Consider the following 25,231-nt stretch of genomic DNA (forward strand, 5'->3'; position numbering starts at 1 on the left):
AGCAATCCGCTGGACAAAGTTCCCATATAGATTAGCAATCCGCTGGACAAAGTTCCCATATAGATTAGCAATCCGCTGGACAAAGTTCCCATATAGATTGCTAGTCAGCGACCAGTACAAAGTTCCCATATAGATTGCTAGTCAGAGACCAGTACAAAGTTTACATTATCTCTATCCATAAAACCTTTTCCTGAGCCCCCCCCTGTTCCACACTGTGTGATCCTGATTCAACTGGTCAGCTCATCTTCAAGCCCTTGATGAGTTGAATCACATGTGTTAGTCATGGAATAGATCAGATTACTGGATGTGGCAGGGTGGGAGTGGGAGAAAACGTGTTAAAGTTAATGTGAGGGAGGATCAGAACACACACACACACACCATGGTAATCCTGATGAACCCTCCCATAATGGTCTGTCTACAGCACTGCCACATGATAGACAGCTGTTGAGATGTGCTCAGACAGTTAAGATGACAGGGCTTCAGGAGGCTAATAGATAGTACACACAGGGCCTTAGAGAGACAAGCTCTAAAAGGGCAACTTGTTACATACTCTATGACAGATCCATATAGGATTTGCCCCCTAGACACTGACCTAAGATAAACTCTAAAAGGGCAACTTGTTCTCCCCATTGCTGATAAACTAACTTTCTGTGTGCTCTCTCCTGCCCCCTTCAGGCTGCGTTGAAGAAGTACCAAGTGGAGCACAAGAGTAAGGGAGAGAGTCTGGAGAAGTGTCAGGCTGAACTGAAGAAACTCCGCAGGAAGAGCCAGGGCAGCAAGAACCCCTCCAAGTACGGAGAGAAGGAGATGCAGGTCAGTCTCTATGGAAGGGCCGACAGGCTCGGACGGACGCACGGCTACACGCATGGATGCACGCACACGCAGACAGACACATGGACGCACGGCTACACGCATGGATGCACGCACACGCAGACAGACACATGGACGCACGGCTACACGCAGACAGACACATGGACGCACGGCTACACGCATGGATGCACGCACACGCAGACAGACACATGGACGCACGGCTACACGCATGGATGCACGCACACGCAGACAGACACATGGACGCACGGCTACACGCAGACAGACACATGGACGCACGGCTACACGCATGGATGCACGCACACGCAGACAGACACATGGACGCACGGCTACACGCAGACAGACACATGGACACACGGCTACTCACTCACTCACTCACTCACACAAGCAAGGGATAAAGGGGTCAACACACACTTTTGCTCACCTCAGGTCCAGGTCTGTTTGTGCCATCTTAGCTAGCTTCAAATGAGTAGTTGGTTAACAGTCTGATGGCCTTGGTGATACAGCTCCACCAGGCTGATGGCTAGCTTTAGATGGTTAGTTGGTAGTACAGCTCCACCAGGCTGATGGCTAGCTTTAGATGGTTAGTTGGTAGTACAGCTCCACCAGGCTGATGGCTAGCTTTAGATGGTTAGTTGGTAGTACAGCTCCACCAGGCTGATGGCTAGCTTTAGATGGTTAGTTGGTAGTACAGCTCCACCAGGCTGATGGCTAGCTTTAGATGGTTAGTTGGTAGTACAGCTCCACCAGGCTGATGGCTAGCTTTAGATGGTTAGTTGGTAGTACAGCTCCACCAGGCTGATGGCTAGCTATAGATGGTTAGTTGGTAGTACAGCTCCACCAGGCTGATGGCTAGCTATAGATGGTTAGTTGGTGATACAGCTCCACCAGGCTGATGGCTAGCTATAGATGGTTAGTTGGTAGTACAGCTCCACCAGGCTGATGGCTAGCTATAGATGGTTAGTTGGTGATACAGCTCCACCAGGCTGATGGCTAGCTTTAGATGGTTAGTTGGTAGTACAGCTCCACCAGGCTGATGGCTAGCTATAGATGGTTAGTTGGTAGTACAGCTCCACCAGGCTGATGGATAGCTATAGATGGTTAGTTGGTAGTACAGCTCCACCAGGCTGATGGATAGCTTTAGATGGTTAGTTGTTAGTACAGCTCCACCAGGCTGATGGCTAGCTATAGATGGTTAGTTGGTAGTATAGCTCCACCAGGCTGATGGCTAGCTATAGATGGTTAGTTGGTAGTACAGCTCCACCAGGCTGATGGCTAGCTATAGATGGTTAGTTGGTAGTACAGCTCCACCAGGCTGATGGCTAGCTATAGATGGTTAGTTGGTAGTACAGCTCCACCAGGCTGATGGCTAGCTTTAGATGGTTAGTTGGTAGTTCAGCTCCACCAGGCTGATGGCTAGCTATAGATGGTTAGTTGGTAGTACAGCTCCACCAGGCTGATGGCTAGCTTTAGATGGTTAGTTGGTAGTACAGCTCCACCAGGCTGATGGCTAGCTTTAGATGGTTAGTTGGTAGTACAGCTCCACCAGGCTGATGGCTAGCTTTAGATGGTTAGTTGGTAGTACAGCTCCACCAGGCTGATGGCTAGCTATAGATGGTTAGTTGGTAGTACAGCTCCACCAGGCTGATGGCTAGCTATAGATGGTTAGTTGGTAGTACAGCTCCACCAGGCTGATGGCTAGCTATAGATGGTTAGTTGGTAGTACAGCTCCACCAGGCTGATGGCTAGCTTTAGATGGTTAGTTGGTAGTACAGCTCCACCAGGCTGATGGCTAGCTTTAGATGGTTAGTTGGTAGTACAGCTCCACCAGGCTGATGGCTAGCTTTAGATGGTTAGTTGGTAGTACAGCTCCACCAGGCTGATGGCTAGCTATAGATGGTTAGTTGGTAGTACAGCTCCACCAGGCTGATGGCTAGCTATAGATGGTTAGTTGGTAGTACAGCTCCACCAGGCTGATGGCTAGCTTTAGATGGTTAGTTGGTAGTACAGCTCCACCAGGCTGATGGCTAGCTATAGATGGTTAGTTGGTAGTACAGCTCCACCAGGCTGATGGCTAGCTATAGATGGTTAGTTGGTAGTACAGCTCCACCAGGCTGATGGCTAGCTATAGATGGTTAGTTGGTAGTACAGCTCCACCAGGCTGATGGCTAGCTATAGATGGTTAGTTGGTAGTACAGCTCCACCAGGCTGATGGCTAGCTTTAGATGGTTAGTTGGTAGTACAGCTCCACCAGGCTGATGGCTAGCTTTAGATGGTTAGTTGGTAGTACAGCTCCACCAGGCTGATGGCTAGCTTTAGATGGTTAGTTGGTAGTTCAGCTCCACCAGGCTGATGGTTAGTTGGTAGTTCAGCTCCACCAGGCTGATGGCTAGCTTTAGATGGTTAGTTGGTAGTTCAGCTCCACCAGGCTGATGGCTAGCTTTAGATGGTTAGTTGGTAGTTCAGCTCCACCAGGCTGATGGCTAGCTTTAGATGATGGTTAGTTGGTAGTACAGCTCCACCAGGCTGATGGCTAGCTTTAGATGGTTAGTTGGTAGTACAGCTCCACCAGGCTGATGGCTAGCTTTAGATGGTTAGTTGGTAGTACAGCTCCACCAGGCTGATGGCTAGCTTTAGATGGTTAGTTGGTAGTTCAGCTCCACCAGGCTGATGGTTAGTTGGTAGTTCAGCTCCACCAGGCTGATGGCTAGCTTTAGATGGTTAGTTGGTAGTTCAGCTCCACCAGGCTGATGGCTAGCTTTAGATGGTTAGTTGGTAGTCCAGCTCCACCAGGCTGATGGCTAGCTTTAGATGGTTAGTTGGTAGTACAGCTCCACCAGGCTGATGGCTAGCTTTAGATGGTTAGTTGGTAGTACAGCTCCACCAGGCTGATGGCTAGCTTTAGATGCTGATTAGATGCACACAGGGCCAGGACTGAGGGTGGAGAGTATTGGAGAACCGTGGACACAGTACTGCTCTGCCCTGAGTGTGGCAGGGGGAGAGAGGTCCCACAGGCACACACACACACACACACACACACACACACACACAGGGTTGGCTTCTGTGTAGCTCAGTTGGTAGAGCATGGCGCTTGTAACGCCAGGGTAGTGGGTTCGATCCCCGGGACCACCCATACGTAGAATGTATGCACACATGACTGTAAGTCGCTTTGGATAAAAGCGTCTGCTAAATGGCATATATTATTATTATTATTATATAAGTAAGAAAACAAACTGTTTGCTAGTCCTGTTTTGAAACCCTCACTCAGCTTTTTTTCTGTGTCTGTGTTACTCTGGCATGTATCAGTGATTGAATCACTCTGCTCAGGTCCCCTGTTACTGTAGTTCAGCCCACGGGGTTGGGCTGAACGCTGTGTAAAAACAGGTCTGGTAGCTGTAGCAGGTTTGCTCTTGTAAATGTGTGATTCCAGAGTTAGTGTAAGACCTGCAGTGTAGTGAGGAGTAGCCAGACATAACTGTCAGAGTTAGTATAAGACCTGCAGTGTAGTGAGGAGTAGCCAGACATAACTGTCAGTTAGTATAAGACCTGCAGTGTAGTATAAGACCTGCAGTGACCTGCAGTGTAGTGAGGAGTAGCCAGACATAACTGTCAGAGTTAGTGTAAGACCTGCAGTGTAGTGAGGAGTAGCCAGACATAACTGTCAGAGTTAGTATAAGACCTGCAGTGTAGTGAGGAGTAGCCAGACATAACTGTCAGAGTTAGTGTAAGACCTGCAGTGTAGTGAGGAGTAGCCAGACATAACTGTCAGAGTTAGTATAAGACCTGCAGTGTAGTGAGGAGTAGCCAGACAGAACTGTCAGAGTTAGTGTAAGACCTGCAGTGTAGTGAGGAGTAGCCAGACATAACTGTCAGAGTTAGTATAAGACCTGCAGTGTAGTGAGGAGTAGCCAGACAGAACTGTCAGAGTGAGGAGACATCCAGCTGATCCATACTAAAGCTGGAGCCTGACTGCTGCTGTGAGACGTGATGCGGAAGCTGTTCAGGGACCATCAATAACATTTATTTAAATCAATCAAATGTATTTATAAAGCCCTTTTTACATCAGCCGATGCTGTACAGAAACACAGCCAAAAAAAAGCAGAGAGTTAGAAAGTTGAAAACATCAGGTCCGGGACAAGGTGATTGAGTAAAAAGTCCCCACACCACTAGAGGAATATCTTCAAACCACCAACTTACTACCCTGAGACAAGGCCGAGTACAGACCATGAAGATGGCACGAACCCGAGGGGGGCGCCAACCCGGACCGTAAGGTCACATCAGCGATGCACCCCTCCTAGGGGGAGCTTTTCATGTTTTTCTGGGCTCCCCTGTTACCTCTCCTGGATGCTCCAGCCCTTCCTCTGGTGACAGGGACAGGCTAGGTGTGTTAGATGTGGCTTGCCACTGTGTGACGCCGGGACGATAAGCATTTCGCTACATGTGTATGTGACCAATAACATCTATTCAAAGCATAGTTTGAAAATATTGAGCATCAAAGTTTTCAAATCCCAGATCTCAGAACTGTTTTGTAGTGACTTCTTCTTCTTTCATGACACATTAAGGTGAACCTTAAAGGTTCCTAAAGTGCAGAGTATCAAAACCCTGAGACATTTGTAAATATATCATGTTTAGAGGGGTGCAATTGCAGATAGAACCTTTAAGGTTGAACCCAGATTGATATTTCAGAGCCGTAAGGTCCTATCTGACACAGTCCAGTATTTAGACATGTCCAGTTTTTAGACTGGCAAAGACGTGTTGTTCTGATTGGTCCGTCTGTATTTGTTCAGGCTTTTTGATTGGCTTGCATTGGGGTTTATGCAGATAGAACTTTCTAGTCTAGTACTTTTTCAAGAACCATCCGTATATGTATATGGGACTAATTCCTTTGGGACTCACTCCTATGGGGACTAACTCCTATGGGGACTAACTCCTATGGGGACTAACTCCTATGGGGACTAACTCCTATGGGGACTAACTCCTATGGGGACTAACTCCTATGGGGACTCACTCCTATGGGGACTCACTCCTATGGGGACTCACTCCTATGGGGACTAACTCCTATGGGGACTAACTCCTATGGGGACTAACTCCTATGGGGACTAACTCCTATGGGGACTAACTCCTATGGGGACTAACTCCTATGGGGACTAACTCCTATGGGGACTCACTCCTATGGGGACTCACTCCTATGGGGACTCACTCCTATGGGGACTCACTCCTATGGGGACTCACTCCTATGGGGACTAACTCCTATGGGGACTAACTCCTATGGGGACTAACTCCTATGGGGACTAACTCCTATGGGGACTAACTCCTATGGGGACTAACTCCTATGGGGACTAACTCCTATGGGGACTCACTCCTATGGGGACTCACTCCTATGGGGACTCACTCCTATGGGGACTAACTCCTATGGGGACTAACTCCTATGGGGACTAACTCCTATGGGGACTCACTCCTATGGGGACTCACTCCTATGGGGACTCACTCCTATGGGGACTCACTCCTATGGGGACTCACTCCTATGGGGACTCACTCCTATGGGGACTCCCTCCTATGGGGACTAACTCCTATGGGGACTCACTCCTATGGGGACTAACTCCTATGGGGACTAACTCCTATGGGGACTCACTCCTATGGGGACTCACTCCTATGGGGACTCACTCCTATGGGGACTCACTCCTATGGGGACTCACTCCTATGGGGACTCACTCCTATGGGGACTAACTCTTTGACAAAAATGTCAGATTGAAGCTTAGTCTCAAGATGTCGGTATTGTGTCTGTCAGAGTACCAGGGAGAGAGTGTTGAGTACTGTAATGTATAGAGCACTATCTAACACTGTCTCCAGCCCCATTCCTTTAGCAGACTTATGTTATCTGTATTTTATCAGGGAGTCAAACTCCGACCAAGGCCTCTTTATACAGATGAGCTCTGAATGACAAAAATACACACATCAAATGAGAAACAAAAACAATGTCATAGAAAACAAACACATTGGCCGTGTCCCAATTCCCATACTTGCATTCTAAATAGTAGTCATTTTAGGTTTTCGAGAATAGAACGCTTTAATAGTGTGAAATTTAAACAATCAGGTATGTTTTAAATGTGAGGATGTTTCACTCATTTAGGCTTTTCATCTAGTAGAATTCACTGAGGAAGAGAACGGTCTTTCCAGACTCACTGTTTGACAACAACTGTTAATTAGATAAGAGGACATGATGCACCCGAATCAACCAATGGCGCATTAGCGTTACACATTCTCTATATGGGTGAGCCTAGTATGTTGATTAAAAAGTATGGCTTGGCTGTTTGCTTTGCTGGGCCCACCTGCAGACAGGTCCAACTCATCTAGCCTTGCTCCTAATAACACACGGTACCTTACCAGGGAGAGGAGAAAGCAATCTCCTTCTCATTTTCACACTACTCAATTTTCCTGATCATATCACGTACAGTATGGCCGTGGGCGAGGGAGGGAGGGAGAGAGGGGGGAGTCAACTCATTTGTGCTGGAGCCTCACTGGGACTAAGCAACTGCAGCTTACAGTCCCCCTCACACACAAACGCGCACACACACACTCCACTGGGACTACAGAACCGCAGCCTACAGTCCGACCAGCCGACACAGACTCTTATACCGTCAACATTGAAACAACAGCCAGCTACAGTAGTACCTCACCAGCCTGGGAACAACAGCCAGCTACAGTAGTACCTCACCAGCCTGGGAACAACAGCCAGCTACAGTAGTACCTCACCAGCCTGGGAATAACAGCCAGCTACAGTAGTACCTCACCAGCCTGGGAACAACAGCCAGCTACAGTAGTACCTCACCAGCCTGGGAACAACAGCCAGCTACAGTAGTACCTCACCAGCCTGGGAATAACAGCCAGCTACAGTAGTACCTCACCAGCCTGGGAACAACAGCCAGCTACAGTAGTACCTCACCAGCCTGGGAACAACAGCCAGCTACAGTAGTACCTCACCAGCCTGGGAATAACAGCCAGCTACAGTAGTACCTCACCAGCCTGGGAACAACAGCCAGCTACAGTAGTACCTCACCAGCCTGGGAACAACAGCCAGCTACAGTAGTACCTCACCAGCCTGGGAACAACAGCCAGCTACAGTAGTACCTCACCAGCCTGGGGACAACAGCCAGCTACAGTAGTACCTCACCAGCCTGGGGACAACAGCCAGCTACAGTAGTACCTCACCAGCCTGGGGGGACTATATCTAACATGGAAATGCTATTAGAGAAAGTGATTAAAAGCTGATTGATTGGATCATTCTAACACATATAACACACCTTCTAACAGGGTTGTGAATGTTGCACGCTGATGCTGTTTTTACTCATAATATAACACACTAAACATGTGTTTAAGATGACGGTGGGTGTGACAGAATGCTTTCTTCTCTTCTGTTGTGTCAGGGAAGTAAATGATGTGTGAGTGCAGTCTGGTGGAGGACAGGAATGGTTAAGGTTCTCTGTTTGTTGTTCGCTCTCTGTCTCTCTTCTTCACCATCTCTTTCCCTCCTCGCTCCCCCTCCTACATCCCTGTGTTCAGTGCTTTTTCTTTTCCTTTTGTAGCACGACACACACACACACACACACACACACACACACACACACACACACACACACACACACACACACACACACACACACACACACACACACACACACACACACACACACACACACACACACACACACACACACACACACACACACACACACACACACACACACGCTGCTTAGTAGCCCTGTGATGTTAATGTTGCTAATGATCTCGTTATGTCGTTGACTAGAGTGGACCAAGGCTAGGTGCAGCAGGAAGGACCTTTAGATGAATATTACACTCCCCAACACTACACACACACACACACACACCCAAACACCACACACACCCAAACACCACACACACACACACACACACACCCCAACACCACACACACACACACACCACACACACACCTCGACGCCACACACACACACACCACACACACACCTCGACGCCACACATGCGCACACCCCCGACGCTGTCCTAACCAATTGTATATACAGTTGAAGTCAGAAGTTTTCATACACTTAGGTTGGCGTCATTAAAACTCGTTTTTCAACCAGTCCAACAATTTCTTGTTGACAAACTATTGTTTTTGCAGGTCGGTTAGGACATCTACTTTGTGCACGACACAAGTAAATGTTCCAACAACAGTTCACAGACAGATTATTTCACTTATAATTCACTGTATCACAACTCCAGTGGGTCAGAAGTTTACATACACTAAGTTGGCTGTGCCTTTAAACAGCTTAGAAAATTCCAGAAAATAATATCATGGCTTTAAAAGCTTCTAAAGGCTAATTGACATCATGTGAGTCAATTGGAGGTGTACCTGTGGATGTATTTCAAGCCCTACCTTCAAACTCAGTGCCTCTTTGCTTGACATCATGGGAAAATCTAATGAAATCAGCCAAGACCTCAGAAAAATATTGTAGACCTCCACAAGTCTGGTTCATCCTTGGGAGCAATTTCCAAGTGCCTGAAGGTACAACGCTCATCTGCATAAACAATAGTATGCAAGTATAAAAACTATGGGACCACGCAGCCGTCATACCGCTCAGGCAGGAGACGCGTTCTGTCTTCTAGAAATGAACATACTTTGGTGCGAAAAGTGCAAATCAATCCCAGGACAACAGCAAAGGACCTTGTGAAGAGACTGGAGGAAACAGGTACAAAAGTATCTATGCACAGTAAAAATGCGTCCTATAACGACATAACCTGAAAGGCCGCTCAGCAAGGAAGAAGCCAAGGATCCAAAACTGCCATAATAAAGCCAGACTACGGTTTGCAACTGCACATGGCAACAAAGATTGTACTTTTTGGAGAAATGGACTCTGGTCTGATTAAACAAAAATAGAACTGTTTGGCCATAATGACCATCATCATGTTTGGAGGAAAAAGGGGGATGCAAGCCGAAGTCACCATCCCAACCGTGAAGCACAGGGTTGGCAGCCTCATGTTGTGGGGGTGATTTGCTGCAGGATGGACTGATGCACTTCACAAAATACATGGCATCATGAGGATGAAAAATTATGTGGATATATTGAAGGAACATCTCAAGACATCAGTTAAAGCTTGGTCGCAACTGGGTCTTCCAAATGGACAATGACCCCAAGCATACTTCCAATGTTGTGGCAAAATGGCTTAAGAACAACAAAGTCAAGGTATTGAGTCACCATCACAAAGCCCTGACCTCAATCCTATAGAACATATGTGGGCAGAACTGACAAAGTGTGTGTGTGCAAAGAGGTCTACAAACCTGACTCAGTTACATCAGCTATGTCAGGTGGAATGGGACACAATTCACCCAACTTCTTGTGGGAAGCTTGTGGAAGGCTACCCAAAACGTTTGACCCAAGTTAAACAATTTAAAGGCAATGCTACCAAATACTAATTGAGTGTATGTAAACGTCTGACCCACTGGGAATGTGATGAAAGAAATAAAAGCTGAAATAAATAGAGAGAATTATCATTCTTGTGTGTGTGTGTGTGTGTGTGTGTGTGTGTGTGTGTGTGTGTGTGTGTGTGTGTGTGTGTGTGTGTGTGTGTGTGTGTGTGTGTGTGTGTGTGTGTGTGTGTGTGTGTGTGTGTGTGTGTGTGTGTGTGTGTGTGTGTGTGTGTGTGTGTGTGTGTGTGTGTGTGTGTGTGTGTGTTGAAGAGGCGACTTCGAGATGCTAGCCTTTTCGGCATAGTTCCTCTGTCCAGTGTCTGTGTTCTTTTGCCCATCTTAATTTTTTCTTGGCCAGTCTGAGATATGGCTTTTTCTTTGCAACTCTGCGTGGAAGGCCAGTATCGCAGAGTCACCTCTTCATTGTTGACGTTGACACTGGTGTTTTGCGGGTACTGCCAGTTGAGGACATGTGTGGCACCTGTTCGTCAAACTAGATACTCTAATGTACTTGTCCTTTAGCTCAGTTGTGCACCGGGGCCTCCCACTCCTCTTTCTATTCTGGTTTGCGCTGTTCTGTGAAGGGAGCAGTGCACAGCGTTGTACGAGATCTTCAGTTTCTTGGCAATTTCTCGCATGGAATAGCTTTCATTTCTCAGAACAAGAATAGACTGATGAGTTTCAGAGGAAAGTTCTTTGTGCTTTTCTTTAAAAAACAAGGACATGGGGGATCACGTGACCCTTGAACGAGATGCCTGCATGAATTAAGAGCTCCGCACAAGTTGTTTCCAATTCATAATCTTACCTCCACGCCAAGTTCACACTCATTTAGCTTTAGTAAGAAAAAGTCATGGCGGCTACAAAAGGCGACACTACAGGTGACATTTTTACCCGGACTCAAGTATTAGCGATGGAAAAAGCCTCCAAGAAGAAGCTAGCTTCAGAAAAAACTAGCGCCATTAGCCAGGAGCAAGAGAACCCGCTCCCCCACGAGGCACGACGAATGCCAACCTCGCACTCTGTCGAAGACATCCTTTCTGAGTTGAGATCCCAACGTACAGAACTAAACACCAAATTAGATGCCATTAACTCTCAGCTCAGTGCGATAGGGGGCAAGGTGACAATCCTGGAAAACGCATTTGCCTGACATCAACAACAAGATAACCATAAACGCGGTGCGCCTGGACGAGGCAGAGGGGCGAATCCTATCCATGGAAAACTTATTGACAGATGCCATGGACACAATAGCGTATGCTGAAAAGAAAATCTAACATCTTTAAGAGAAAACAGAGGACCTGGAAAACAGGGGGCGAAGGAATAATTGTGTCCTATTCAATCTGGGCGAAAAAGAAGAGGGAAACATGCCACTGATCCGCTACCTGCAAGACAAACTTCCCGAGTGACTCCACATGCCCACCGACAGGCCCATAGAACTGGAGAGAGAGCTCACCGAGCACTGAGGCCCCCACCAGCAGCCAGACAACCACCTGTCCACTGACAGGGCCATAGAACTGGAGAGAGAGCTCACTGAGCACTGAGGCCCCCACCAGCAGCCAGACAACCACCTGTCCACTGACAGGCCCATAGAACTGGAGAGAGAGCTCACCGAGCACTGAGGCCCCCACCAGCAGCCAGACAACCACCTGTCCACTGACAGGCCCATAGAACTGGAGAGAGAGCTCACCGAGCACTGAGGCCCCCACCAGCAGCCAGACAACCACCTGTCCACCGACAGGCCCATAGAACTGGAGAGAGAGCTCACCGAGCACTGAGGCCCCCACCAGCAGCCAGACAACCACCTGTCCACTGACAGGCCCATAGAACTTGAGAGAGCTCACCGAGCACTGATGCCCCCACCAGCAGCCAGACAACCACCTGTCCACCGACAGGCCCATAGAACTCGAGAGAGCTCACCGAGCACTGAGGCCCCCACCAGCAGCCAGACAACCACCTGTCCACTGACAGGCCCATAGAACTCGAGAGAGCTCACCGAGCACTGAGGCCCCCACCAACAGCCAGACAACCACCTGTCCACTGACAGGCCCATAGAACTCGAGAGAGCTCACCGAGCACTGAGGCCCCCACCAGCAGCCAGACAACCACCTGTCCACTGACAGGCCCATAGAACTCGAGAGAGCTCACCGAGCACTGAGGCCCCCACCAGCAGCCAGACAACCACCTGTCCACTGACAGGCCCATAGAACTCGAGAGAGCTCACCGAGCACTGAGGCCCCCACCAGCAGCCAGACAACCACCTGTCCACTGACAGGCCCATAGAACCCGAGAGAGCTCACCGAGCACTGAGGCCCCCACCAGCAGCCAGACAACCACCTGTCCACTGACAGGCCCATAGAACTCGAGAGAGCTCACCGAGCACTCTGGCCACGAGCAGCAGCCAGACAACCACCGCGCCCAATCACCATACGTTTCCTGAGATTCACCGACAAGGAACGAGTCCTACAGGCGGTGAAAAACAACACCATCACAGTGGGAAACGCCAAACTCGCTTTACACCAGGACCTGTCAGCTGGAATGCGCCGAAAGGGCCGAGAATTTGACGAAGTGAAGAAATACTCCATTGACCGAGCCATCTTCAGGGGATTCAAATACCCAAACGAGCTCAGGATTCTTCACCAAGGAGCCTTGCGACACTTCAAAACTCCCGAAGAGGCAAAACATTTTTTGAAAGACAATCCTGGCCAATGAGAAACAGACCAATGACTAAATGCGATTAATGCCATTACTAAAGGAGGTAAGACGACATATAGCCGCTATCCAGAGACCCACCCCCTAAATGTCATTATAGCCGTCCAATTTCTATTTATTTTCCTTTAACTGAGAGGGATGGGCTGTATAGCCTAAACTAGGCCTACTAATGTTTCAGCCTACTTTTATTTCCCTGTTTTTTTGTTGTTGCTATTATTACCTGGGGTTCCCTATGTCCCTTGGGGGAGGTATATGTAGGCTGGGCTATTGATTTTATTTTTCTCCCCTCTTTTACTGAGGTCTGGACGAGGGCAACTGTGTTATTTACTCAATGCAGGGTGGAGAGGATGAGGCATTTCTTTGGTGGGGAGAGAGAGACGTTGTGCGTTGCTAACTGTTCCCGGTTTTTGTTTTATTCGGAACACAGAATTGAGACTGAGGGGGGGTAATAGATCCAACGGGATGTGTCGAGTTGTTTGGGAACTCGGCTGGGGTGTTCAGAGATGATTATTTTATGTACACCATTTATTTTCCTTTTATGTGAACGCAGCTGTAATTACTATCCACTTTTACCCAGCGATGACTTGCACTAAAGTTTGATTACTGCTCGATGACGATGACTAGTACCTTAAATCTATTGACATGGAACTGCCATGGTCTAGGTCATGCAATAAAACGAAAAAAGATACTATGTGCTCTAAAAAAGGAAAAAGCAGACATCGCGCTATTACAAGAGACACACCTCTGTGATGCTGAACATAATGCCAAACTCCGCAGAGCTTGGGTGGGACAGGTTTATTTCTCATCTTTCAAATCAAACAGTAGAGGCACAGCCATACTTATCCATAAAAATGTTCCATTCATAATAGACAAAAACATATCTGATCCGGAGGGGAGATTTATTTTGATAACTGGGTCACTATATGGTCAACCAATTACTATATTAAACATATACGCCCCTAACACAGATACTCCTGCCTTCATGTCAAAAATTATAACCCTGTTCAATGAGCATTGTGTCTCCTTTGGCGTGGTGGCCGGAGATTTTAATTGTACCCTTAACCCAACCCTAGACAAATCATCTCAAGTCCCCACCACAAATCCTAGATCTGCAAAGATGTTGAACTCTCTTACTAAAGAGATGGGACTGATAGATATCTGGAGAGAGAATAATAGCTCATCTATGGACTATACATACTACTCTAATGTCCATAACACCTACTCCTTTCAAGAGCTCTGCAGTGAATTCGATGTGCCAAGATCCCATTTTTTTAAATATCTTCAAATTAGACATGTAATTTCCTCATTTACCTCCAAGAGGAGGTTTAGAACTCAGTTGAATGAAGTTGAAACCCTTCTTGTCACAGCACAATCCATTAAAGGCAAAATATATTACATCTATAGACTCCTTTCTGAGAAAGGAAGCTCCTCCTTTACTCCTTTGAAAATAATCTGGGAAAAGGACCTTGGTCTGACTATCAGTGATGAGTTATGGGCGGAGGTTTGCGACAGGGTATACTGCTCCTCTACCAGTGTAAAAATGAAAGAATCTAATTACAAATTTTTGTACAAATTGTATTATACTCCTTTGAGACTCCATGGAATGAAAACAGATATGTCTCCTAACTGTAAAAGATGTACCTCTGAAAGTGGAACCTATATGCATGTATTTTGGGGCTGTAGGGAGATTGCCAGATTCTAGCAATCTGTACATACTGCTGCACAGAAAATACTAGAGGTACAGTTTGATATGACCCCGTGTATCTATCTTCTTAATGCCAAGCAGGACTTTGTTCTTGATCCTGACAGAGAAAATTTGCTTATGACTATTACATACTTTGCTAAGAAATGTATTCTTCTATTGTGGGCCTCTAATACCCCCCCTATATTTAAAATGTGGATTGACCAGATTGTTGACTTTCTTCCTCTTGAAAAGCTCACTTATGACCTCCACAAGAGACAGCCCAAGTTTGATAGACTCTGGTCTCCACTATTCAACTAACTAAGTGACCCCAAACTTTTAAATGGATGGATGGATGGATGGATGGATGGATGGATGGATGGATGGATGGATGGATGGATGGATGGATGGAGGGAGGGAGGGAGAGAGAGAGAGAGAGAGAGAGAGAGAGAGAGAGAGAGAGAGAGAGAGAGAGAGAGAGAGAGAGAGAGAGAGAGAGAGAGAGAGAGAGAGAGAGAGAGAGAGAGAGAGAAAACACACCCCCATCCACATCGATGGGGCTGCTCTGGAGAGGGTGAAAAGCTTCAAGTTCCTCTGCTTGCAATCACTGACAATCTGAAATGGTCCATTCACACAGACAGTGTGGTGAAGAAGGCGCAATAGCACCTCTTCAACCTCAGGAGGCTGAAGAAATGTCACAGGAAGGCAGAGAAGATCATCGTGGACCTCAGCCACCACCCGAGCCTGACCTCAGCCCCCACCCGAGCCTGACCTCAGCCACCACCCGAGCCTGACCTCAGCCACCACCCGAGCCTGACCTCAGCCACCACCCGAGCCTGACCTCAGCCACCACCCGAGCCTGACCTCAGCCACCACCCGAGCCTGACCTCAGCCACCACCCGAGCCTGACCTCAGCCACCACCCGAGCCTGACCTCAGCCACCACCCGAGCCTGACCTCAGCCACCACCCGAGCCTGGCAGGCCAAAGATCCATCCCACCAAAACAGGCTGAAATGTCAGTCTTATCAAACGTGCTGGTCCAGATACTGTCTTTTCTCTCCCTCGCTCTCTCTCTCTGCAGTATGTAGCGTGACTCATTCCACAGCAGTCTAACTTTTTCATGAAACAGAAATAACTAATAAAGAGAATAAAACCATCTTCATCTTGTCAGACTTCTGTATTCCATTCTGTGCTGTAATGGTTCATTGAAATGGCTCCCATCACGACTACTGACTCGCTTTATTTCTCTACTCTGGCTGGGACACACACACAGACACACACACACAGAGACACACACACACAGACACACACACACAGACACACACACACAGACACACACACACAGACACAGAGACAGAGACACACAGAGACAGAGACACACACGGACACACACACACAGACATACACACAGACACACACACAGACACACACACACACACAGACATACACACAGACACACACACACACACAGACACACACACACACAGACATACACACAGACACACACACACACACAGACACAGACACACATACAGACACAGGAATCTCTAGTCATGATCCTTCCATCTCAGGTTGTCTGCTCTGAGTTGTTGTAAAGGATAGTTGGTGGGTTTATCCTAATGCACAAGCTATTTCATCCATCTAAAGGAGTTTTCATGGTGTTCAGTTTCATCTGTCTGGTTTTGTTGATTCCAACGCAGTTGAAATTCCAATGTACAGGTGTCCATTGTTAGTCAGTGGGGAAACAGCGCCCAGTGCTGGTGAAGATGTGTAACTGCTCTGTCTCAAACACAACCATACAACCTAATGGAATAAAACTGAACTTTCCTTTTTGATGCAATGGTTTTCCATTTGGAGTAAATATTTTGCATAACAAAACATTTTTTTCAACTGTTTGCTACGGTCTTCGTCTAATGAATACACCCCAGAGCTCAGTGGATAGTGGTACATTTCAAATCTAATCAGCCTCGTTCCTTTCGGCTCTAATCAGCCTCGTTCCTTTCGGCTCTAATGAGCCTCGTTCCTTTCGGCTCTAATGAGCCTCGTTCCTTTCGGCTCTAATCAGCCTCGTTCCTTTTGGCTCTAATCATCAGCCTCGTTCCTTTCGGCTCTAATCAGCCTCGTTCCTTTCGGCTCTAATCATCAGCCTCGTTCCTTTCGGCTCTAATCAGCCTCGTTCCTTTTGGCTCTAATCATCAGCCTCGTTCCTTTCGGCTCTAATCATCAGCCTCGTTCCTTTCGGCTCTAATCATCAGCCTCGTTCCTTTCGGCTCTAATCAGCCTCGTTCCTTTCGGCTCTAATCAGCCTTGACTGATGAAGCTACGGGAGAATAGGGTATTATGATTGAATATGATTGTTGTGAGATTTCTGTATTGTGTGTGGATCGAGAGTGAGAGAGCGGTCTCATTAGATACTGTCTGTCACTCACACTGTAGAGATATGATACAAGTCAATAACAATGGCTGACTGGCTGGGAGCTCCACTCTTGTGTGTGTGTGTTGGAATAGAGTCATATATCTGATCTCCAGTGTCGGAGATTAATAAACTCTCTTTCCCAGAATGAGTGTTCACACATAGGAATGCCACTGTTATTACGGAGTTCATTATCAACACACACAGGTGCACAATCGCTGTTTACAATACAGTTGACATTGTCCTAACATATAAAGGTGTGTTTTGGAGGGCCACTGTCTCACCTCTTGTCTCCTGTGTTTTGTCCTGTAGTTTGTGGAGACCATCAGTAGTAAGCAGAGTGAACTGGACACCTTCATAGCAGAGGGCTACAAGACTGCTCTGTCTGAGGAGCGCAGGAGGTACTGTTTCCTGGTGGACAGACAGTGTGCTGTGGCCAAGAACAGCAGTGCCTACCACGGCAAGGTAAGGGTTAAAACAAAAGGCTCTGTGGGGTGGTGGTGGGGGGGGGGGTTTGTTGTCCAGGTGGCAATGTAAAATGCATGGGTTTGGTATCTGTCTGTGTCAATGGTGTAATCAGTCATATTTTCTGCTGTTTATAATGGTCATATAACTGAATGATAAGCCTATACTTCTCTGTAATATAATCTATGTATACAAATATATAGATATATTGTGTGTGTGTGTTTTATTTTATTTCACCTTTATTTAACCAGGTAGGCCAGTTGAGAACACGTTCTCATTTACAATTGCGACCTGGCCAAGATAAAGCAAAGCAGTTCGACAGATACAACAACACAGAGTTACACATGGAGTAAAACAAACATACAGTCAATAATACAGTAGAAACAAGTCTATATACAATGTGAGCAAATTAGGTGAGAAGGGAGGTAAAGGCAAAAAAGGCCATGGTGGCAAAGTAAATACAATATAGCAAGTAAAACACTGGAATGGTAGATTTGCAATGGAATAATGTGCAAAGTGTGTATATATAACTCTGTGACCTTGGCCTGGGGTCATCTCATCACAACTCTATTTGTCAAAACTGATTAAGGTATCATCCCAAATGGCACCCTATTCCCTATGTAGTGCACTACTTTAGACCAGGGCCCTCTTTGAAAGGTTACCATTTGGGACATAATATATGACAGGCTGTTAGGAGATGTTCTGGCTTCATGATAGATCCAGTTGATATAATATTCATAGTCTATTTCATTGCTGCATATGAATAATACCGTATTTCCTGAGAAACGTTAAGGAGAGGAGGATATGTAAAGAGGTTGTACAGGTGTGGGTGGATGGGTGGGTGTTAGTGCAGCTGTTTCCTGGGATCACTAAGGAGGGAGGGTTGGTGTGTGTGGCGGATGGGGCGACAAGTACGTACAAACACACACACTGCTGCTGACCATTTCTAGAACATGGAGTCCAGTGGTTTAATCAGCACGGGGGTGTGTGTGGGAAGAGCTCAAAGGCTGTGCTGAAGAGTCCTCTCGGAGAGAGGGGAAAGAGAGAGATGCACAGAGAGAGAGAGAGAGAGAGAGAGAGAGAGAGAGAGAGAGAGAGAGACACACAGAGACGGAGTGAGTAAGAGAGACTGGCGAGCGAGAGAATGAGAGTACAGCTGCCGCAGCGAAGCATCGAGGTTGTGGTCTGGTGGTCTGAGTCACCTGGGACTCATTGGTGCAGCCTGGTTGGTTGTACACACACACACACACACACACACACACACACACACACACACACACACACACACACACACACACACACACACACACACACACACACACACACACACACACACAGGGAAGCTGCTCTGCTCTCTGGGATGAATGGGGCTGAATAGAGGCTGTCTCTTAAATGGCACCCTATTCCCTACATAGTGCACTAGTTTAGCCCAGAGCCCATACAAAGTAGGGTGGGAATAGAAAGCCATTTGGAACCCAGAGAGAGAGGGAATATAAGAGAGGAACAGAACAGGAATGTTGGAGGGAGAGTGAAAGTTACCATGAAAGATGACTGGAGATCTTCAAGGTGATGATGTGTGTTAGATCAGAAGAGCTTGGTGTGGCAGACGTTGTAGTCAAGACGACAAGGATCTAAAGAAGTGGATCTCTAAATCTTAGTCATGTGTTATAGCTTCCATCTAGAGAAGTAGATCTCTAAATCTTAGTCATGTGTTATAGCTTCCGTCTAGAGAAGTAGATCTCTAAATCTTAGTCATGTGTTATAGCTTCCGTCTAGAGAAGTAGATCTCTAAATCTTAGTCATGTGTTATAGCTTCCGTCTAGAGAAGTAGATCTCTAAATCTTAGTCATGTGTTATAGCTTCCATCTAGAGAAGTAGATCTCTAAATCTTAGTCATGTGTTATAGCTTCCATCTAGAGAAGTAGATCTCTAAATCTTAGTCATGTGTTATAGCTTCCGTCTAGAGAAGTAGATCTCTAAATCTTAGTAATGTGTTATAGCTTCCGTCTAGAGAAGTAGATCTCTAAATCTTAGTCATGTGTTATAGCTTCCGTCTAGAGAAGTAGATCTCTAAATCGTAGTTGTGTGTTATAGCTTCCATGTGTTACACTAATCAATGACTGTTGTCTATAGCCTCATCTGGTGTGTGTTGACTTATTGATTGATCTCTATCTGTCCAGGGTAAAGACCTGCTGACCCAGAAGATCCCAGTATGGCAGCAGGCTTGTTCAGACCCCAACAAGCTACCAGAGCGGGCCATGCTCCTAGCCCAGCAGATGGGCTCCGGGTCCAGCACGGGCACCGCTTCCCTGACCATGGGGGGCTCCAGCCCCCTGAACACCTCCAAGTCTAACCTGTCCAACCTGGTCATCTCTGACCCCATCCCCGGGGCTCAGCCACTCCCTGTCCCCCCAGAACTGGCTGTCTTCATGGGTGGTGGGCTGGGACACCAGGCGGTGAGTGGTGGGTCTGGGGCACCAGGCGGTGAGTGGTGGGTCTGGGGCACCAGGCGGTGAGTGGTGGGTCTGGGGCACCAGGCGGTGAGTGGTGGGTCTGGGGCACCAGGCGGTGAGTGGTGGGTCTGGGGCACCAGGCGGTGAGTGGTGGGTCTGGGGCACCAGGCGGTGAGTGGTGGGTCTGGGGCACCAGGCGGTGAGTGGTGGGTCTGGGGCACCAGGCGGTGAGTGGTGGGTCTGGGGCACCAGGCGGTGAGTGGTGGGTCTGGGGCACCACGCGGTGAGTGGTGGGTCTGGGGCAACCCGAGTTGGGTGTCACGGTTTTCATGTGGTGAAGGAGAGTCGGACCAAACTGCAGCGTGTATATTGCGATCCATGTTTAATCACACAACGTAACACAAATCCAAAACACAAACTCTACAAAACAATAAATGTAGTGAAAACCGAAACAGCCTTAACTGGTGCAAACTAACACAGACTAAGGACATCAAGACAATCACCCACAATACAACCAAAGAATATGGCTGCCTAAATATGGTTCCCAATCAGAGACAACGATAAACACCTGCCTCTGATTGAGAACCACTTCAGACAGCCATAGACTCTCCTAGAACACCCCACTAAGCTACAATCTCACTAAGCTACACACCACATACAAAAACCCATGTCACACCCTGGCCTGACCAAATACATGAAGAAAACACAAAATACTACGACCAGGGCGTGACATTGGGGCAGTCTGGAAGTTGATTTCGTTTCAACAGTTTAAGTCGTTTAAGGGCTAATAATAATATGAGTATATAAGAAATGTAGAGAATACACACCTAATTACAACAAATTCATTGATACTCTTAATTTAAGCTTGGATTTCAGGCGAGTGTGTCTGTGAATAAATTGTCTCTGCTTCCTGAGTAAACAGACTAAATCTGCCTGTAAGCCAGACTCCTGGCCCTCGGTGGGGAAACTAAACTACTCATTTACATATTACACTTTTAATGATGCAGCGTATTAATTAGGTATTAAACTCGTTTTGTAAGATGAGAAGTGGAGGCTTTACATATGACCTATAAACAACACCTCTGTCTGAATATTCATTCTCTAACTGGATCTTTGCCAAAAGCTTTTATCCATCATTTCACTTTCTGAATAAACCCCCAGGAAGTCAGTCAACAAACTGGTTAAATCGTCTCTATGCTCCATGGCAGAAGGTGAAGAATTGCAGGAAATGACCTCTAAAAGTTCTCTCTGCTGTCAAGAGGGGGGCCGCTAAAATATTTTGCTCACAAAGTTGCTGCATGTGTGGGTACGGGTGTGGGTACGGGTGTGGGTACGGGTGTGGGTACGGGTGTGGGTACCCCCATCATATTTGATTTGGCCCCACCCCCATCATATTTGATTTGGCCCCACCCCCATCATAAGTAGCCTGTCCCTGTTCTAGACGAAACATTGAACGCAAGACTGTGTATGGATATACTGTAGCTTCTCCTACACACACTATAGATACCAGACTGTATATGGATATACTGTAGCTTCTCCTACACACACTATAGATACCAGACTGTATATGGATATACTGTAGCTTCTCCTACACACACTATAGATACCAGACTGTATATGGATATACTGTAGCTTCTCCTACACACACTATAGATACCAGACTGTATATGGATATACTGTAGCTTCTTCTACACACACTATAGATACCAGACTGTATATGGATATACTGTAGCTTCTCCTACACACACTGTAGATACCAGACCGTATATAGATATACTGTAGCTTCTTCTACACACACTATAGATACCAGACCGTATATAGATATACTGTAGCTTCTCCTACACACACTGTAGATACCAGACTGTATATAGATATACTGTAGCTTCTCCTACACACACTATAGATACCAGACTGTATATGGATATACTGTAGCTTCTCCTACACACACTGTAGATACCAGACCGTATATAGATATACTGTAGCTTCTTCTACACACACTATAGATACCAGACCGTATATAGATATACTGTAGCTTCTCCTACACACACTGTAGATACCAGACCGTATGGATATACTGTAGCTTCTCCTACACACACTGTAGATACCAGACCGTATGGATATACTGTAGCTTCTCCTACACACACTGTAGATACCAGACCGTATATAGATATACTGTAGCTTCTTCTACACACACTATAGATACCAGACCGTATATAGATATACTGTAGCTTCTCCTACACACACTGTAGATACCAGACCGTATGGATATACTGTAGCTTCTCCTACACACACTGTAGATACCAGACCGTATATAGATATACTGTAGCTTCTCCTACACACACTATAGATACCAGACCGTATGGATATACTGTAGCTTCTCCTACACACACTATAGATACCAGACCGTATGGATATACTGTAGCTTCTCCTACACACACTATAGATACCAGACTGTATATGGATATACTGTAGCTTCTCCTACACACACTATAGATACCAGACTGTATATGGATATACTGTAGCTTCTCCTACACACACTGTAGATACCAGACCGTATGGATATACTGTAGCTTCTCCTACACACACTATAGATACCAGACTGTATATGAATGTATGTACAGTATACTACTGGTGTTAATGTGTCATGTAGTGCACACTTCCCCAACTGGTGGCCCGTCAAATTTACCGTCTACAAATGATCATGTTCCGGCCCACCGATCATGTTCCGGCCCACCGATCATGTTCCGGCCCACCGATCATGCGCTCAATCATTTTGTTGTTGCCTGCAGGTAAATCTCGTTGATGATCCCTGCTGTAGTGCATGTTTCTGAATGTATATATTCCGTGTTTCCAGAGGCTGATGGGTTCAGATGGGATTTCCATGGTGAACGGTACGACAGGACTCCACGGAGAGGAAGAGTACTGGACAGAGGGTGGGGTGTCAGTCTCCCAGCTCCAAGGAAGACCCTCCTCCCCCCAGGCCCCTTCCCTACCCCAGGGACAGGCCCCCACCCAGAGACAGGTCAGCACAGAACACAGAATTACATATATAGTATATATACTGGTGGTATATTGTACAATTGATATCATCCAGGGATCCATCTTAGTGTCTGCTAATGCTAAAATGTTATGTAAATGTGTGTCTGTTAATATTCAAGTGGATGCAGATGATTCTGTAAATGTTGTTTCTACACTGGGTCAAAACAAGCAATGTGATTGGTGATCGCTTAGGTCACTTTGTTTTTTCCCATTCTAACGTACAATTGAACAGTAACTGAATGCCTCGATGCCTGCCTGCCTGCTTTATAATGCAAGCCACAGCTACGTGACTCACTGTCTGTAGGAGTGGTCTATTTTCATGAACGGGGTAGTGTACCTAATAAACTGTCTACTGAGCATATATATATATATATATATATATCTCACACACACACTGTATGTAGATAATATACAGGTCATGTAGATAATATACAGGTCATGTAGATAATATACAGGTAATGCATGTATCTCTATGCAGGTCAGTGAGCACTACTCCAATACCCTGCCCGTCCGCAGGCCCCAGCCTGCCAAGAACAAGACCTCTGTTGGTAAGAGAACTTAAGCTAACTCTGCTAGTCTCTGGTAGATAACTGTTACGTTACTGTCTGGTAAGAGAACCGTATACTGCCAGTGTCACGTAAACAGGTTAATCTCCTCAAAGCAGATGGGAATAACAATGACGCTGTGAATCAGCTAGTCTTAGTAACCAAGTTAGCAACTAATATAGCATCTTCCTTAGTAAAAACTCTTCCAGGAGCCACATTGTGCTGTGTAGCGTGACACTGATGTTCCCCTTCTCCACCCCGGCCCCAGGTGAGACCCGTACCCTGCCCAGGTCGAGCTCCATGGCAGCGGGGCTGGAGAAGAACGGTCGTGCCCGTGTCCAGGCCATCTTCTCCCACGCGGCCGGAGACAACAGCACCCTGCTCAGCTTCTCTGAGGGAGACATCATCACCCTGCTGGTCCCAGAGGCCCGTGACGGATGGCACTACGGGGAGAACGAGAAGAACAAGATGTAAGTGTATGTCTGTCACAGAGACATGGAATGAAAGCTTGTGTGTTCAGTAGTACATATCAATGGAGGCTGCTGAGGGGAGGACGGCTCATAATAATGTCTGGAACGGAGTCAATGGAATGGCATCAAACCCATGGAAACCATGGAAACCATGGAAACCATGTGTTTGATGCATTTGATACCATTCCACTTACTCCGCTCCAGCCATTACCACGAGCCCGTCCTCCCCAATGAAGGTGTCACCAACCTCCTGTGCTGCATATTAACCTGTAGACTGACATTCAGAACTGAGGATTTTGCGCAAGTCTTTGGTTAAACATCAATGTGTGATTTCCACAGAAGTCCGAGTTAACCGCAGATCTCAAGAGGATTCAGATCTAATGTAGTTTCCAGCATGTGTCTTCATCTTAACTCATCTTACCTGTTTCCCTCCTCAGGCGTGGCTGGTTCCCCTTCTCTTACACACGTGTGCTGCCAGAGAGTGAGAAGGAGAAGCTTCAGGTGAAGTAAGTAGCTAATATCCTAGCCAGTACTACACCGTTCAGGTGAAGTAAGTAGATAATATCCTAGCCAGTACTACACCGTTCAGGTGAAGGAAGGAGATAATATCCTAGCCAGTACTACACCGTTCAGGTGAAGTAAGTAGATAATATCCTAGCCAGTACTACACCGTTCAGGTGAAGTAAGTAGATAATATCCTAGCCAGTACTACACCGTTCAGGTGAAGGAAGGAGATAATATCCTAGCCAGTACTACACCGTTCAGGTGAAGTAAGTAGATAATATCCTAGCCAGTACTACACCGTTCAGGTGAAGTAAGTAGATAATATCCTAGCCAGTACTACACCGTTCAGGTGAAGTAAGTAGATAATATCCTAGCCAGTACTACACCGTTCAGGTGAAGTAAGTAGCTAATATCCTAGCCAGTACTACACCGTTCAGGTGAAGTAAGTAGCTAATATCCTAGCCAGTACTACACCGTTCAGGTGAAGTAAGTAGATAATATCCTAGCCAGTACTACACCGTTCAGGTGAAGTGAGTAGATAATATCCTAGCCAGTACTACACCGTTCAGGTGAAGTAAGTAGATAATATCCTAGCCAGTACTACACCGTTCAGGTGAAGTGAGTAGATAATATCCTAGCCAGTACTACACCGTTCAGGTGAAGTAAGTAGATAATATCCTAG

At 46.7% G+C, this 25,231-nt stretch overlaps 1 protein-coding gene across 1 annotated transcript in view; it reads left to right on the forward strand.

Annotated features, from left to right (window-relative positions):
• LOC124023888 (brain-specific angiogenesis inhibitor 1-associated protein 2-like) overlaps positions 1–24,551 on the forward strand; it is a gene marked incomplete at its 3' end in the record, with an annotated part of 86,726 nt that extends 62,175 nt beyond the window's left edge. The window contains exons 5-11 of the mRNA XM_046338051.1: positions 676–813; positions 17,386–17,538; positions 19,719–19,994; positions 22,846–23,013; positions 23,509–23,578; positions 23,844–24,045; positions 24,483–24,551. Coding sequence (XP_046194007.1) covers positions 676–813; positions 17,386–17,538; positions 19,719–19,994; positions 22,846–23,013; positions 23,509–23,578; positions 23,844–24,045; positions 24,483–24,551 — 1,076 coding nt within the window. The remainder of the gene's footprint in view (positions 1–675; positions 814–17,385; positions 17,539–19,718; positions 19,995–22,845; positions 23,014–23,508; positions 23,579–23,843; positions 24,046–24,482) is intronic.
• Between the last annotated feature and the right edge of the window lie 680 nt (positions 24,552–25,231).

Source organism: Oncorhynchus gorbuscha, unplaced genomic scaffold, assembly GCF_021184085.1.
Source record: "Oncorhynchus gorbuscha isolate QuinsamMale2020 ecotype Even-year unplaced genomic scaffold, OgorEven_v1.0 Un_scaffold_1706, whole genome shotgun sequence".
NCBI lineage: Eukaryota > Metazoa > Chordata > Actinopteri > Salmoniformes > Salmonidae > Oncorhynchus > Oncorhynchus gorbuscha.